Raw genomic sequence first — 16,809 nt, 5'->3', positions numbered from 1 at the left:
CCACCGACGCCACCAAGAATGTCATAGAACATAGAATCGACATCGTTGCCAGGTTTTATATCGGGGAAAAGAGGGATTTTTAAACATTTTAAGAGCCAAAAGCGGGGCGTTGAGTTCCAACACTCGTCATGCAATGCTGCCAAAATTCAGCGGAGAAAGTGGGGAACGGAGTGTCTTAACACTAGGTTCCCTCTGCCTACCCTGCTGTGTGTGGGATATAGCGTGAAGTTGATTATTAAACTTATAAAAGTATGTTAATTGTTAGTTATAAAATAGTTCCAGATGTGCAGAAGTCCTTATTTTTTTTATAAAATACCCAAAATAAGATCATAATTATTGCAATTTTAATTTTTACTTAATAAGCGCTTAGACTTTTATACAAACTGTATGGTATATTTCGTAATCTTTATAAATATATTTTTTAAACCGTACAAATGTTTTCAATAAAAAATCTATAACATGCTATGAAAATTATATAAATATTTTAGAAATAATATTTATAAAAAAGACAAAAAGGACTACCATATGGGTACCGTTTGATAGAAATTTTCTACCGTAATTATTACGGTAAAGATTTAAAGCTATGCTATCTGTGAGAATTGATATATTTTTTCATTTTATCTGTGAATAGTAAAGAACTTTCAAATTGTCATTTATTTTTTGTCCTTTTCTGTTTACTGTCAAACGGCGGATACACAGTTTCCACAATGGTGAGATTTATTTTTAATAAATCTAATGATATCACCATAATCACGTTACTTTTTAAGTTATAAATATGATATTCAGCGTACTACACAGATGTTCGGAGGATAACATTTTTATTTATACTGTAACTCAACTTTACAATTACAGGGTCGTGTCAGGACTAAGACCGTCAAAAAAGCAGCGAAAATCATTATTGAGAAGTATTACACAAAGTTGACTCTTGATTTTGATACAAACAAGAGAATATGTGAGGAAATAGCAATCATTCCAACTAAATCTCTTCGTAACAAAATTGCTGGGTGAGTTCAAAATATTTATTATCTACCTTTTAATAATCCATTAAACATATATTTTAATAATTTAAATTTATAAGTAAATCCGATCGACTGAAATAAAATGATCGATATATTATATATTTGTTTACATTCATTTAAATTAACCTCAAATAATTGATTATAGTGCATTATTTACTGTTTTTTTCATAAATATACATTGTAAATTACTTTTTTGCCAAGCTAACCATTAAAAACTCAAAAACCACCCCATTGGTTTTTATTAAAAACCCAATTAATTTCTTCCCATTTCATTTTAATTAAAAACAATATTGTTAAACTACAGCATCTTAAACATATTAAAAAAGTTACTTTATAAATAAATATAAATAAAATATATTTTTGAAACTGCAAGTAAACCTGGCAAGTGATTAAACATAAAAAATTGATACTATTGAACTAAATAAACAGCAAAAATGTATGTGATGAACAGTAGTGGGAAATTTTGATTAAAAATAATTATCAATTATTAGAATTAATTGTTTCTGATTTAAAGACAATAGTGATAAAATATATTTAGATTCACTTAAAGTTGTGTTTTTAAAACCTTCATTAAAATAATAAAAAGTATCTGATAAATATATCTATATATAAATATATTTTTAATCAGAATAAATTGTTTATTTTAGTTTTGCCACACACTTAATGAGGCGTCTCAGACATTCACAAGTTCGTGGCATCTCCATCAAGCTACAAGAAGAGGAGCGTGAAAGACGTGACAACTATGTTCCAGAAGTGTCTGCCCTAGAACATGACATCATTGAAGTAGATCCTGACACTAAGGAAATGTTGAAAATGCTTGATTTCAACAACATCAATGGTCTTCAACTCACCCAACCTGCTACTCAAGGAGGTTATGGTGGCAGACGTAATTAAGGATAATAAATATTAAAACCTACTTGAATTTGTTTGCATTGATTCCTTATTCATTCTAATTATTTAAAAATAAACAAATGTGAAAAAATAAAAACGAAGCATAAGACTACAAGGCATATTGCATTCATTCACTTATAAAGATTCAAAGGTCATTGACATTAACAGATTTCATTGCATTTTGTTATTATATTTTAAAAACTTCGTTAGTGTTAAAATATATCTAATCACATTTTATATTAAATATGATCAAAATCTTTTAAAGATTTCGTTCCATGATACGATAACGATAATAACGGGTGTTATAATTCATATAGATATTGTATAAAACTTGAAGTAAGTAAAATAGTATTATTAGATCAAAATATTTAATCTGTGCTAGTACGCGTATCCGAATAGCAACATTTGTTGTTTGCGGTGTTTCGTTTGCGTGATGTTTTCTCGCTCGTTCGCTCCTACTCAATGTGTGAAATGGATAAATCGCTCTCGTTCGCGTTCGGGAGTACCATTTTGTAATTCATATCAAATGTGCTGAGGACACAGTTACATTTCTATGAATTAAAGATTCCGTTTTATTGAATTATTATTAGATTAAAATTATTATGAATAATGGAATGTTCCCATTTGTTAGATAACGTCAAGTTGGATAGCGATCTTTTCGGCGAAGGCACTTCGATCACAAAGAACTTCGATTGTTCAGGTAAAATATGCATTAATTTTTGTTAAACCATAAGAATTTCTATTAATTTTGCCATATAATATAAGGATGCCGCATTGTATGGTATAGTGGGAGGTTAGCTTGAAAAATCAATACAGCGAACTAAAATAATCAGCTGTTCGTGAGGCGAAGAGCGGGAGGGGGCGCGGCATGGGTGACCGTGAAGACGTGATTGCGATGCGTTAAATAATTTAAAACAATCAATTTTGCACTACAAATAATAATGCATTGATTAGAATCGTATCCTTAGTTTTGACCCCTATTTTATTTACTTTATTAAAACTACCACATCTACAGCTCCAGACACGTTTCCACCCTCATTTTACATACAATACTGTATATAATGACTCACGAAGCAAAACATTTACATTAATGCGGACATAGAATTATTTTTGCGTAGTAGAACTAATCTCTGACATCAGCAGTTCGAATGTAGACGCGATTGTATCTTACGAATAAAATATTCTGACAATATATTCTTGTCCGTTACCGTAAATGAAAATAAACTTTAAGTGTTAAGTAAATAAACTGCTTGTAACACATCTTGTAGTTAATCTGAAAAATACAATGAAAACATTAAAATAATTTTTCACTGACATGCTTAAATATATTATGTAAATGATATAATCCAATATTGTTTATATGCTATTATTAACATTACATATACAACCAAGTAGGAATATTCCTCATTGCTCATTGCCCCTCCATTCTTTAACTGTAATCATAAGATGTATTACTTTACTACAATAAAATGCACTCCTATATAAAAAAAACTGCATAAAATACTTCTTATACAACAAATAGATAAATTATATAAGTGAACTAATGGGCCCGTGCGGCTACGCCCGCTTGAATTATACAAATGTTTATTGTGTAATTATTCTGTATATAATAATACACTTATATTTAAGAAAAACCCACCTAACTAAGTGCTTTAAATTGACATAACTTTTTAATTTATGAACCAATTGTAATAAAATAAACCTTCGATGTTTTCGGGAGCTTGCCAGAATCTAATAGTGAAAACCGCATCTAAATCGGTTAAGCCGCTTCTGAGATTAGTGAAAACAAACACAGAGACAAACAGATAAAAACTTTAAAAAGTAATGTTTTCGGTTCTATTACGTCAATAAAGGTTCCCAATAACATTATTTTTTAAATATCTTCCAAGTACAGACACAGATCCTGTTACGATTTTATTATAAGTATAGGTTACTAAAAAATTATAAGTATAAATTACTAAAAATTAAATATAAATATTATTAAAATTTTTACAGAATGTTCAATCAAGGAGCAGAATTGGTTATGTTTACAATGCGGCATAATAAACTGTGGCAGATACGCAAATGGTCATGCAAAGATGCATGCCGAAACTTTGGACCACCAGTTGTGCATGAGTTGTGATGCTTACTCTGTTTATTGGTAAATATTATTCAAGCTTAAAATTTGCAAGGATGAGTGTTTGTTTAATTTTGATGCATTAACTAATAAATAGATTTAGATGAAACTTCACAGCAATATAGCTTACACACCACCTTAATTTTACCAACAAAATAAGATTATTTACAATTTGTTTTTATAATTCCTAAAGTTAATTATACTTTTTTAAATATTTTCAGTTACAAATGTGATGACTATGTTTCAAATGAAGTGGATGTTCAAACTATAGATAAAATAAGACAAAGTATTATGGAAATTAGACATAAAGAAAATACTGAACCAAATAGCAATGTAGAAGAAATTGAATACATTGATAAACACAAGGAACCAAGCCCCCTTTCAAGTGAACTGGAATTAAGTAAAAAAAGGGAATTAACTCCTATTATGGAAGAATCACAGGAAACTCTCTATATGGAACCAGGTGTTTCAGAACCAGCTAATATGGAAGCAGGGGCTTCGGAAATGACTGAATATAAAACTTCTAAATTGAATAAGGTATTTAATTGTTTTCTGGTATTTTAAAATTATTTAAAATTTTTGAGGCCATTGTGTTAGACAGTATTTTGAGTTTGATCACTGTAACTCTGTAAGACCAGAGGCCAGTGTCAGTGCCGGAGCACAGGCGTGCAACTGTTAACGCAACTAGTTATGGGTTCAATTCCCATTCGAAAAATTAAAATGTTTCATATTTTCATATTCTCGACCTGGTTACAAGCCAAAACGCGCTGTTGAGTTCTGAACTTAAATAATTGTTTATATCAATTATGTTTCAAATAATTGAATGTAAGTAATCTATGATAACCTTAAATAATATTACTTTATTTAAAATACCAATAGAATATGTATTTGTGTAACCTAATTGTGAGCTAACAGATATTATGTAATATATTAATTAAATACATAGGCCATTATGAGGCTGTTAGCGCAGTATAACAGCGTTTGACTGTAAATGAATCACTCACTGTGACACGGTTGATTCCCAATCAGGGTAATGAAAATTAAAATATAAAATATAATTTTAACTGAATATTTACAGAGTACAGAAGAGCCAGTAAGAAGTTTGCGACCTCGTTCGCGAAAACGATCTCATTCAGAAGAAAATAACACAGAAAACACAACAAAGAGCAAAGAAAAAAAATCTTCTCCATGCAATGGCAAGACTCAAAGAGAAAAAAAGATAGTGGGTTTAAAAAACTTAGGTAACACATGTTTTATGAACGCAGTGTTGCAAAGTCTCAATAATATACAAGAATTTAGTTGTTACTTCAGTCAGTTACCATCTTTAGAGATGAAAGGTAATGGAAGGAAGGTGTACCATTCAAGGAGTTATACGCGGCAGGAGATGCATGATGTTGTCATGGCTGAGGAACTTAGAAAGGTAATATTTCTTTTTTTTTAGATTATAAAATATATCATATTGGTATTTTTTATGTGGCACAAATTGATTTTTGATTATTGCTATTGTCGTGTATTGTTTTCAATAAAGTTATTGGGAATAAAATATAAAATATGTCAGAACTGCTGTTTCAATTTAATGATTTCTACACACAAATTTGAATTTGAATGGTACAAAATTTGTGTGATATAATTTATTTATTTATGCAACATGTGGTTTTGCAATAGTGAAAATAAGTAAATTGTAGAATAAAAAATATTTATATGATTAATATACTTATAAAATATAAATTTTCAGGTGTTGATAAATTTGAACACTGGTGGTTGCGGCTCAAAAGCTGCAATATCACCGGAATGTTTATTTCTTGTGATTTGGAAAGTTGTACCACGTTTTAGAGGATATCAACAGCAAGACGCCCATGAATTTTTACGCTATATGCTTGACAGGTAAATTTTATTATTACTAAAATAGAACCAATTTACGCGTAAATCGCACGTTGCTTTTATATTTATATTGTCAAACACATGGGTAGAATATGTTATGTGTAGTTTATTAATTTAATGTATTTTCTATGCATTATTTAAAAAAATATCATTCTTGCTCTGTATAAACTACTAACGGACTTAGGCGGCTTACAATACGAATATTTATTAAATATATTTATTAAATTATTTTCAGTTTGGAGGGTGAATTGTAATAAATCATGACGTTTCAATAAAATATTTTTAAGAGAATTTTATAAAAATCGGTGCTGATTTAAAGACTTTTCCATACAGACTTTCAACCCCCATTTTAACATTTTTTTAAATTTCTTCTTACTGGGTATATATTTATGAAAATAAACATTTGTCATATGATAATATGAGAAATATGATGAAATGAGAATAAATATGAGAAACAAACACAAAGTTTTTGTTTCTCTAGTTAATATGATAATATAAAGATTCTTTCCTAGTGTGCATCTTACAATTTTAAAGCCGCGGTCATTTTTACAGATTGCACACGGAGTTATTACAATTGCTGCCACCGGATCGTGCAGAAGGTGGATTTGTTCCACGGGCGCCATCTTCCATAGTCACCGCGGTGTTTGGCGGCACTTTGCAGAGCGAAGTATGTTCATAATATATAATAATATGAGGCTTTATATAGAAAATGGTGATTGAAAACTGATTTTTTTTATTGACTATAATTAATGTTGATATAATCACAAGTATATCAATAGTATGTCATTTTGTTGAGTAACTTCTAAAAGAGTGCAGGTACAAATTTTTATATTGGATTCAATAAATTTTTATAGTGAGTATAAGATTTCTCAAAATGTAATTTTTTTTAGAAAAACGATAATAGGGCGGCGTTGAGTTCCGCACGCAATACCTCACGAATTCAGTGGGCGTCTTTAACATTAGGTTCCCAGGTTCTTAAAAATCTAATATTCTTTTATTTCCAGGTACGTTGTCTCGCCTGCGGTGCAGAGAGCAAGAAGTTTGATCCATTTCTAGATTTATCCTTAGAATTACCTGAAACAGGACGTCATGATGCTCCCGTCGCTTTGGCTGATTGCTTGTCTAGTTTTGTACAGGTATGTATATTGTTGATTTAATATTATATTATGCAAAGGGAAGGGTACTATTAAGACATCATTCCCTAAGTAACTCTCAATTTACGAGACCAATTTAGTATATTGTTTTATCATCAATTAAAAAATCGTAGTAAAACGTGTCGAAGTCTTATGTCGTCGCTTGTGACTTGTAGATTATAAATCTTACATCTAATAATAATATTATTACGTTTTTCATAATCTATTAACAGGATTTAATTAATTAAACACATAATTTATAGTATTTTTTACTAACTGTCATCATGCCTATTTTAGCTTTCATGCTTTATCCTGCCCATTGTGTATGGCTATAATAAACAATAAATAAATATAAAATGTTTCCAGATAGAAGAACTGGCGGACACTGAACGTTATTTCTGCAGTTCGTGCAAGTGCAAGCAGAAGTCCACAAAACAATTTTGGATTCGACGTCTACCAAATGTGTTGTGTTTACATTTGAAGAGGTTTAGGTGGCATAATTATTTTAGGTAAGTGGAGTATGTTGATCATTTATGAAAATTGAACATTGCAGGATTCGAATTCAATTATCGATAAATAAATTGTAACATGTATAAGAATTTTGACATTGTTTGATCGTTTAGTGGTCAGAGTGTGTGGCTTCCAAGAGGCGCAGGCTTAAATCCCACTAGGTTCAAATAGCAAACATAATATTTTTTTTTTATAAAGTATTTGAGTCATATAAAAGCAAAAGCAGCAACATCCATTTTTTTTTTTAAATGTATCCTATATCTTATAAAACAAAGTCGCTTTTCGTGTCTGTCTGAACTTTCTAACTCTTCTTCTAAACCACCCAACGGATTTTTATGCGGTTTTCACCATGAGGTCGAGTATTTCTCAGGGAAGGTTTATATATAGTTTATTATTTGTACATTCTTATGTAAATTAACATAAATACGATAAATGTGTCTAAAGTCCTACCCATTGAGACACTTTCGCGCATGCGCTGCTTTAATGGTAAGTACCACATGAAAATAATGTACTAGAGTATTGTTTCTCTTAATAAGATCTACAAAAAAGTCCGCGAGAGCATATTTTTATCCTTTAAGGATAACGTGTAGTGATCATATTTCTGTCTAAAAATAGTAATTTCAATATATTTTTTATTGTGAGGGATATTTTTCCATAATGGTATTAATCCTTATCCTTTAAAATACTTTATTAATTTTCTACGTTAAACGAAGATAAAATTTGCTTCTTACACTATTTCGAAATTGCGAATAGTTTTAGAGAAAAACGCATTTAATTGTTGACACATCACGCCGTTGACTCATCAGCTGTGCCGACTTAAGTTTTACTTATCCCTTACTCTCAGCATATAAATAAGTATATTAGTTACGTTGGCCATTTAATGTAGATCAAAACTGTCTTTTACTGTTTTTTTCATTTTAATAAGTACTTTAGAAGTTGTAACAATATCAAAACATCCTTGCTGCGAAACGCGCCCCGCGACGTTTTGCTTATACAAGCGCGTCATGAGCAGTCATCGGTGGTTCAGTGGTAAAATGCTCGCCTGCCACGTGGGCGGCCCGGGTTCGATTCCTGGCCAATGCATTCTATTTAATTTTCCTCACAGGCAGCCACGTAGTGCTTGCTTTTCATCAGGGACAGAATACCCTCTTCAGCATTAACCACAAGCTCGAAAAAAAAGCCGGCTGCCATAGAGGCATAGCAACGAAGATTTAGATGCGTTTGCACGTATTGGATAATTGGAGTTGAATGTATTATTTCAGCGCGATATATTTGGTTTCATATTTTTTGTAGTAGTTATTAGTAGGTAGGTTTTTGTTTATAATTTCTTCCGTTTAAAAATAGTCATTTAACTATCTAAGAATAGTCATTTAAATATATTTTAATAAGTACTTGAAAAGATTAGTAGCACAGATTTAAAATTACGATACCTACTAAAAAATCCTTGCCGAGTAAAACAATTGGAAAATCCTTATTGGAACTACGAAAATGCGGGTTGCATTAGAGTTTAATTAATTTTCACATTATCTTAAGTGCTTTGCAAACATACATTATATGAATAATCCAGTAGTAAAAGCGGGCGAAGCCGCAAGGGGGTCGCTAGTTGATAATAAGTGTAATATGTAGTGTAGCAGCTACACTAACAGATTACATTTATAGTTAATTTAAAAAAATATATATATATATATGACACATTTAACTTCACCATTCTTTTTAAAATGTTATATGTAGTATTTGTAGATTTAATTAAATACAAACAATACTAGCCATAACCAATCTATTCCAGAACAAAAGTGGACACAACAATATCGTTCCCCCTAAGCGCCTTGGACATGTCTCGGTTCGTGCTAGCAAATATTCCCGACACGAGACGCTCCGGTCGCGGTAGCTTCTTGTATGACTTGGCTGCTGTTATAGTACATCATGGTTCTGGGTAATTTTTATATGTATATATATATATTGTTAGAAAACGGAAGCAGTTAACGTTTTTAAAATAAACACGATAAAAATACGTACCGTCTATATGTTTTAACGTATTCGGACAGAGGTTGCACGTAATTACAATAAGTGACATGTATCACTCAATAACAACACTACACTACACACTAGATACCTTCCAATCAAGGCTTCCGCCTACGAGCAACTGTTCCCGTTTGACACAATTCCACTGCTTTTATTGTCTGTTTTTCACCTAAATCTACCCACTTTTACACTTGTATGGTAACAATATATATACTAAAATTGAACTATTTTGGTACTATTAGACTATTTTCAATGAACATATAATTATTGTTACCTATGACAATATTTTCAATAGATTTTTTAAAAATATTTCTGTCTGTATTACATTAGCTGTGACTAGCGGTTTCGGTCGCATGGTTGAGTATAGTCAAGACTTGTGTATATACAAATGACATATTTACATTTGTAGGTACAGGTAGGCTATAAAGAAATGATTAATTCTCCATAAATGGACTATTCTGTATGGATTATCTAACTCAAAAATATTTTAAATTGGGATCACTAGTTCCCTAATCAAATCAACTTTTGAGTTTTATGTTTATCTTTTAATATTCGTATGGATTTACGAATATATAATATGTTTATTTATATATTCCAGCGCCGGTTCCGGACACTACACGGCGTTCGCCATCAACTCTCAGCAGTGGTGGCACTTTAACGACCAGACAGTCCGCGCGACCGACGCGGGGGCCGTGGCCGCGTGCAAGCCCTACATCCTGTTCTACATCCGCCGCGAGTTCACGTTGCCCTCGTGACCGGGTTCCACTTCATCTGGAGAACTGCTGGGCTCAAACTGTTGACACCTAATTACTGTCATATTAATAGGAGAACTGTTGGGCTCCAGCTGTTGATATGTTATTACCGTCATTTTAATATATACTGTTCTACATACGATGTGAGTTCTCGTTGCCCTCGTGACCAGGTTTCATTTCACCTGGAGAACTGCTGGGCTCAAACTGTTGACATTGTATTGTCATTTTAATATATACTATTCTACATATGAAGTGAGTTTACGCTGATTGGTTCATCTTGGTCGGTTCATTTTACGTTACTTTAGTACTACTCTGAGATGAAAGTATTGAGATGTAATTACCTTGTTATAAACTTTTTTAAAAGTATTATGCACTACATGCTGTTTTAAATGCCACAGGAGTTGCCCTCGTGAACGACTTTCACTTTACTTTACCTATTGTAATACAGGGCTATCTACTGTGTTAGTGTGTTATTAAAAGTATCGAGACTTAACTTAATTATTTAAGCATTTTTTTATGCAAGATGGAAGCCCTAGTTAGTACCCGTCAACTCGTGAATGGTTTACCTTACTATCTATACCTTATTTTACCTTACCCGTATATAGTACTGCTAAGATATTGTATTAGTGTAGTACACTAAATTTACACTTGAAAGTATTGAGAAAATATTTAAAAATAGAAAGATATGAAACACTCAACATAAAGATTTAAATGTTATGTGGAAATAAAGAAATGCGGATCGAATCCCGCTGACACAGAATTTTTATGTTTCTAAATATTTACCTTGGCTTACCCTAACTTACCTTATGGCACTACTGACTGTGACCTATTTTATTTTACTTATAATACTGAGTTAAAGTATGTTAAAAATGTTTTAAAATTATTTCAACTTCATTTTGATTAATTTTTAATGTTTATGTAAATTCCATAATAAAGTTCCGCCTATAACACTGGTGGCGAAAAAAGTCACGTCCCAAGTTAAGTTTATATCGATATATTGATAAGTCTCGACTAGTACCAGCGTTGCCAGATGCCCCGATTTTGACGGGACCTCCCGATTTTTAGCCCAAAAATTGAATGTCCCGATCGGGACAAGTATTGTCTATTGTCCATTGTGGCATTTTTTACATTAATGCAAAAAATGTCATAGTAAAATATGCGAAAAGCTTAATGAATTTACCTATTTCGTGTTTTTACATTATATTATGGTATTATTTACAAAATTATGGCAATTATACACTTTCTTCAAGCAATGGAGACCCGATGTTTCGAACACTGCACTAATCCGTTGTCACGGGTACATCCGTGGTGGTAGTGTCTAGTAAACGCTGAAATCAAAGGTCTTATTATACTATCATACAATTTCAAAATGTTAATATTTAAGGTAGCATCAATAACAATGAAAATTTATTTTCCCTACATTTTGTTAAGGATGTTATGGTCCGTAATCGTAACCGAGACTATCGGATATCGGAAATGATAATAATCAAAGTATATGTAACTGTAACTGAATCTAATTTTTGGATAATTTCGGATATGGGCGGAGTTTAAATGACACTTGTTTGATAGTTTTTTTTAATTTACATGGCCGTGCCGACACACTAGCGCTTAGTAGGTAGGTACGTTGGACACGTCGTATTTTCGAGGATAATTTGTGAAAATTACTTTATTTCTTTTATCCTTATATATTTTAGATTTTTATAATTATTTGATCAGGACGGTCTTGACCTTTTACCGATACTACAACGTAACTAACAAAGTAACGATAGGGAAAGCTTTTTTTGAAACTGTCAATAACTGATTCTTTCGAAATATAATTTTTCAAAAATTTAAATATCCGTAACTAAAATTTTCCGAAAGTAACAAATATTCTGAAATATTTTTTAAATCTATATAGTATTCTTCTTAAATCCGTATCGTATCCGAAATTCCTTACATTATCATCTAGCTATTTCTTTCCAATTAGAAAGAGAAGGCAAACTTTGAAGGACTTTCGAATTTACGCTAGTAGTTACGGCATTAAAGTAATAACAGTATTGGGCTTACTTTTTAGTCGTTTTGGCCAGTATATTAGGTGTGTATGAAAATCTGCAGTCATTCAATATTAACGTTAATTAAATATATATATATATATATATATATATATATATATATATACATATATATATATATATATATACATATATATATACATATATATATATATATATATATATATATATATATATATATATATATATATATATACACACATATATATATACATATATATATATATATATATATATATATATATATATATATATATTGTGTTATTTTGTCATATTTTTTTGGACTATAGACATATTTAACTTTATTTAAAACATTTTAATAAAAATGTATTGACACCTTCATTAGTTTAAAAGGAAACAGTAATAATGAATGACGCAGTCCTCCAGCAATTTGGCGTTTGTATGTAACCTTGTTAAATGAAATTTAAAATTAATTAATAAAAGTTAAACAAATATGAATATAAAGTTTGTTTCTAACATGATAGTTACTTTAATAAATGATGAACGAACAAGTGTAATGAAGTTATGATTTCTGCACAGAGCTGGTCCTCTTTTCATAACAGATCTCATAAAGTAAGAAAATGACAGCAAAAAATAAAAACAGGCATTTTATACACACTATTTATTATTTTTATATGCACTATTTATTATTTCTCAGGCATTATTAATTATTATGTATACATTATTATTTTTTCAAATCAAAAAAATAATAGTTGAACGATATAGCTTGGACTATTGTACTAAGTCCGTACGCTTAAAAGGAATATGTATATGCTAAGGAATACATTCAATAAGATATTTTAACATTCCTCATGTTTTTTTCTTACTACTACGCCTTCTTTAACGGCTCGTGTTTCAATGTGATAGTAAAATGTGTGTAAATATAACTTTTTTTTAAATGGATTTTGTGTCGTGTCGTCTCTTGCAAATACCTAATGTTCAACAACAGGTTTATTTTTAAGATTATTTTAAATTACTTCAATTACTGGAAGTTAAGTGATTGAATTTAATAAATTCGCCAATGTAATGTCGTTTGTTTTATTTATTATGGTTTTTTTTACCTTATATTTATTAAATTGTTTTTAAAATATTAAACTGTATTTAGGTTTTTGTCAGAAATCAAGCAGAAAAATTAAATATTAAGAATTAAATGTAATGTTAAATATTGTTATGGAAATTTTAATTAGATTACAGAAAGTTTTAAAGTATAAATTCGATAATTTATAATATTCTTTATTGTTAGTTATTACACAGTAATTATTATTTACAACATCGAATAAATGTTAAAATACGTTTTAAACATGATCTACTTTCAGGATCGGATTCAACTATGAAAGAAAAACGTAAAGGTGGCACACAGTTTGTAGAGTATCGATCTGAGGGATTAGAATTTGTTTTTATTAACACATTATTCCCTATAATTTCTTTTTTAATTGAATCGTCCTTTTGTTCAGGCGTTGTATTTAAATCACAGTCATATACTTCAAAATCGTCACTGTCGTTGTTATTTTCATTGCAATTTTCCTGATTTTTTTCTTTGGGATCACTTACTTTTGTACTCTGTGGTGATGCAGAACTGGTTTTTATCTGTGGTTTCTGTAATTCAATTGCAGTATCATCATCGTTTAAAAAAGTTTGAATTGCTATCTTATCTATTTTTTCTAGTGATTTATAACGTTTTGTTGTTTCTAAGTTAACAAATTTAAAATATTTGTCTTCTAAAATATCTTGTTCTTGTATTTCCTTTAGTTTTATTTTTCTCTTTTCTCGTTCAAATATAGTACTCAACCTGTTACCCTGCTGAATGTTTTTATTTTCTTTTGTTTGAATCTCATCATTAAACCAATTATTTACTGTTTTTTGAAATAACGAACTTGCATCATTGTCTCCTGAAAGATTTACAGGAGTTTTGCTAGGTTCAAATACCTCAGTAACTGTCGGTAGTGTCGGCGAAGATGGTAAATTCAACCGTGGCATTTATGTAGGGAGCATTGTAGCTCTTCGATTATTGGTATTATTGTAACTCAGTTCATCTTCGTCTGTAGAATTATCACAACTCGTCTCTTCTTGGCTTGGAGTAACATTAGATTCATTATTTCGATACAAATACTGCATATCTTTTTGGAAACCGATCCAAGTTTTATTATCGTTTTTAATAATATTATAAGCTTTATGACTGTCGTAAGACTCGTCGCTATTGCAGCATTCGTCACTTGTATCATTAAATTGAGTCACTTTTAAGCCGTCTGGTGTTTCAGAGGAACTACTAGAGTAAAAGGAGAAAAAATTATTAGAAGAATACACACTGCCTCGGTTATCACAATTTATACCATAAAACTCGGAACATGCCCGATCAAAAGCTGTTTCACTATTTGTACATCTTTTAAAATTACGTTTCTGTTCTTGTCTCACACAATCCACTTCTTCAGAAGTACTATTATTCTTGAAATAATTATCTATAGTATAATAAATATTGCTAGTTGTGTTTTGATTAATGGAATTAAGTTCTTCAGCATTTAGTTCATCACCAGAAGTTATTTCTATAATTTCAACACCGGTCTGTGGGATTTCATTATGATGTAACGTAATTGGATTGTAAAATAAAGTTGGATAAACAATGTTGCGGTTTATATCTAAAACAATAAATGAATTAAAATTTACCTACTAAAAGAAACCTTTTAAAATATTAAAAATAATGTGAAATTGTAAGATATTTTACTTAAATTAAGTACACAAACTCTATGAAATTTAGTAGGTAATATTATATGAAACTTACGATTAAAAATACTATTTTTGTAAGTGGCGTTGTTAAACATATTCGAATTTTTCTAGTAATAAATATGTAATTGTTGCAATACTTCAGTAAACAATTATCGTTCCTTACTATGACCGAATCGGTAAATAAATAAATCGATTAATTGTATTTTATTTTCTTCTTAATATTTAAAAATGTAATATTTACGTATTATATTATTTAAAGTGCAATTTGTCATTATACAATATGCCATAAACAACATAACAATGAAATAAAATGTATAAAACCTCTTTAGTGCTTAGGTATATGATTCATATAAATCTCTCGATTTTCAGAAATTTATCTATAAATTAACGATTTCGGTAAGCAATTAATCGATTATAAAATTGTAGATAATTAAAATGAATTAGGATACCTTTTGAGATTATTGAGATTTTTTAGAATATTAATTTAGTTTTTAGTTTTTTCTATGGATTATTTTTTTATTTTCATCATATTGGTTGCCTTACATTCTGCTTATGCTTACCCGATGCGGCCGAATGTCGTAAATATTTTATTTTAACCAGACCAATAACAATAAATTAGAAATCACATAACATACCTAATGTAATAGAACTGTTTGTAAGTCTTATTAATTATTATCTAGGTATATGTAAATTATATATTTGATATTTTATTTATACCGGGTAGGTTTTACTACTTTTAATAAAGAGAAAACAATATGGGACATAATTTTGTTGATGTGATTTAGTTACAATCGAGTTTTATCATTAAGTAATTTAATATTTTGACACTACATCTATATAATATTTTAAGATAACATAAAATAGATGCAATTTAAGCTACCGTAACTTTTACTATTTTATTACTGTCTATTGCGCAACCTAAACTAATCCCCACTCCACACACAACAAAGGGAACCGCGAAAAAATCCTAAAAAAAAAATACCAACATTAAAACGACGGTTCAAAAAATATTTTCCAACCAAGTCTGATAAAAGGCCAATTAGGTTGTCGCTAAAAGCCGGCGTTTTGGATAGCTACGAGTAGAATGTTAGCGAAACAAAGTGTAAATGAATTGATTGCGTCAATTCTCTCACAAAGGGGATGGAAATTGTATTAAAAGCTGCGAGGCGCGGGCCATTTACCAAAGCACTTACTCCATTAGACGTCCGAACAACGTTACCTAGTGGTGGGAACCTCCCCTTGTGCACCTAGTTTTGCAAATTAGGTCGCCAATTTTGTTATAGGATAGATAATTGTGTTTGCTATGGAGCTGCTATTATGCTGGGGTAGTGGATTTATCTAGTAAAGTTCAAAAAGGGCGGAAATATTAGGCTTGCTAAAGATATACTGAAATCGAATATATTTAGATTGAGACGTAGACGGAATATAGGTACCTATCTCCTGGGTATTCCAGTAGGTGGAGACCTACACAGTTGAAGAATTAAATTAAATACGCTTCATGCTGTATTCTGTTCGCATCAGGCTAGATAGAGGAAACCTAGTGTTAATACAATCTTTTCTAAAATTTCCGTCAAATTCTGGAGACATTGCGTGTTGAGTGGCGGAGCCCAACGCCGCGTTTTACCTTGACACCGGAGTGCAGAAATGAAAATGCAACTTGTCGCGTTTACTGGCACACCTATATAGTGTGTCGTTTATTAATTATCATATAGA

General features: G+C 30.5%; 2 protein-coding genes and 1 pseudogene across 3 annotated transcripts; 2 read left to right on the top strand and 1 right to left on the bottom strand.

Annotated features, from left to right (window-relative positions):
• The first annotated feature begins 569 nt into the window (after positions 1–569).
• On the top strand, positions 570–1,935 carry RpS17 (ribosomal protein S17). The gene is made up of 3 exons (XM_085208311.1): positions 570–710; positions 853–1,004; positions 1,667–1,935. The coding sequence occupies exons 1-3, from the start codon at positions 708–710 to the stop codon at positions 1,911–1,913; spliced, it is 402 nt and encodes a 133-aa protein (XP_085064437.1). The 5' UTR covers positions 570–707; the 3' UTR covers positions 1,914–1,935.
• A 387-nt stretch (positions 1,936–2,322) lies between these two features.
• Positions 2,323–11,248, top strand: LOC146539428 (ubiquitin carboxyl-terminal hydrolase 3-like). Its single transcript, XM_085208309.1, has 10 exons — positions 2,323–2,610; positions 3,906–4,050; positions 4,248–4,563; positions 5,105–5,446; positions 5,762–5,910; positions 6,460–6,574; positions 6,912–7,043; positions 7,407–7,549; positions 9,337–9,483; positions 10,171–11,248. The coding sequence occupies exons 1-10, from the start codon at positions 2,520–2,522 to the stop codon at positions 10,325–10,327; spliced, it is 1,737 nt and encodes a 578-aa protein (XP_085064435.1). The 5' UTR covers positions 2,323–2,519; the 3' UTR covers positions 10,328–11,248.
• A 1,375-nt stretch (positions 11,249–12,623) lies between these two features.
• Positions 12,624–15,191, bottom strand: LOC146539427 (uncharacterized; annotated as a pseudogene). The gene is made up of 2 exons (XR_014877973.1): positions 15,152–15,191; positions 12,624–15,008 (listed from the first exon to the last, which is right to left on the bottom strand). The product of XR_014877973.1 is annotated as an uncharacterized LOC146539427 (transcript).
• Between the last annotated feature and the right edge of the window lie 1,618 nt (positions 15,192–16,809).

Source organism: Heliconius melpomene, chromosome 4, assembly GCF_056956725.1.
Source record: "Heliconius melpomene rosina isolate 202511_hmr_F chromosome 4, ASM5695672v1, whole genome shotgun sequence".
In the NCBI taxonomy this organism is placed as follows: Eukaryota; Metazoa; Arthropoda; class Insecta; order Lepidoptera; family Nymphalidae; genus Heliconius; species Heliconius melpomene.
This window is presented reverse-complemented; position numbering and strand designations above follow the sequence as displayed.

Coding starts and splice junctions, on each gene's coding strand:
- LOC146539428 (XM_085208309.1), top strand. CDS start 2,520: ATGGAATGTTCCCATTTGTTAGATAACGTCAAGTTGGATAGCGATCTT. Junction 7,044..7,406: donor GCTTGTCTAGTTTTGTACAG/GTATGTATATTG, acceptor AAATGTTTCCAG/ATAGAAGAACTGGCGGACAC. Junction 9,484..10,170: donor ATAGTACATCATGGTTCTGG/GTAATTTTTATA, acceptor TATATATTCCAG/CGCCGGTTCCGGACACTACA.
- RpS17 (XM_085208311.1), top strand. Junction 1,005..1,666: donor CTTCGTAACAAAATTGCTGG/GTGAGTTCAAAA, acceptor TGTTTATTTTAG/TTTTGCCACACACTTAATGA.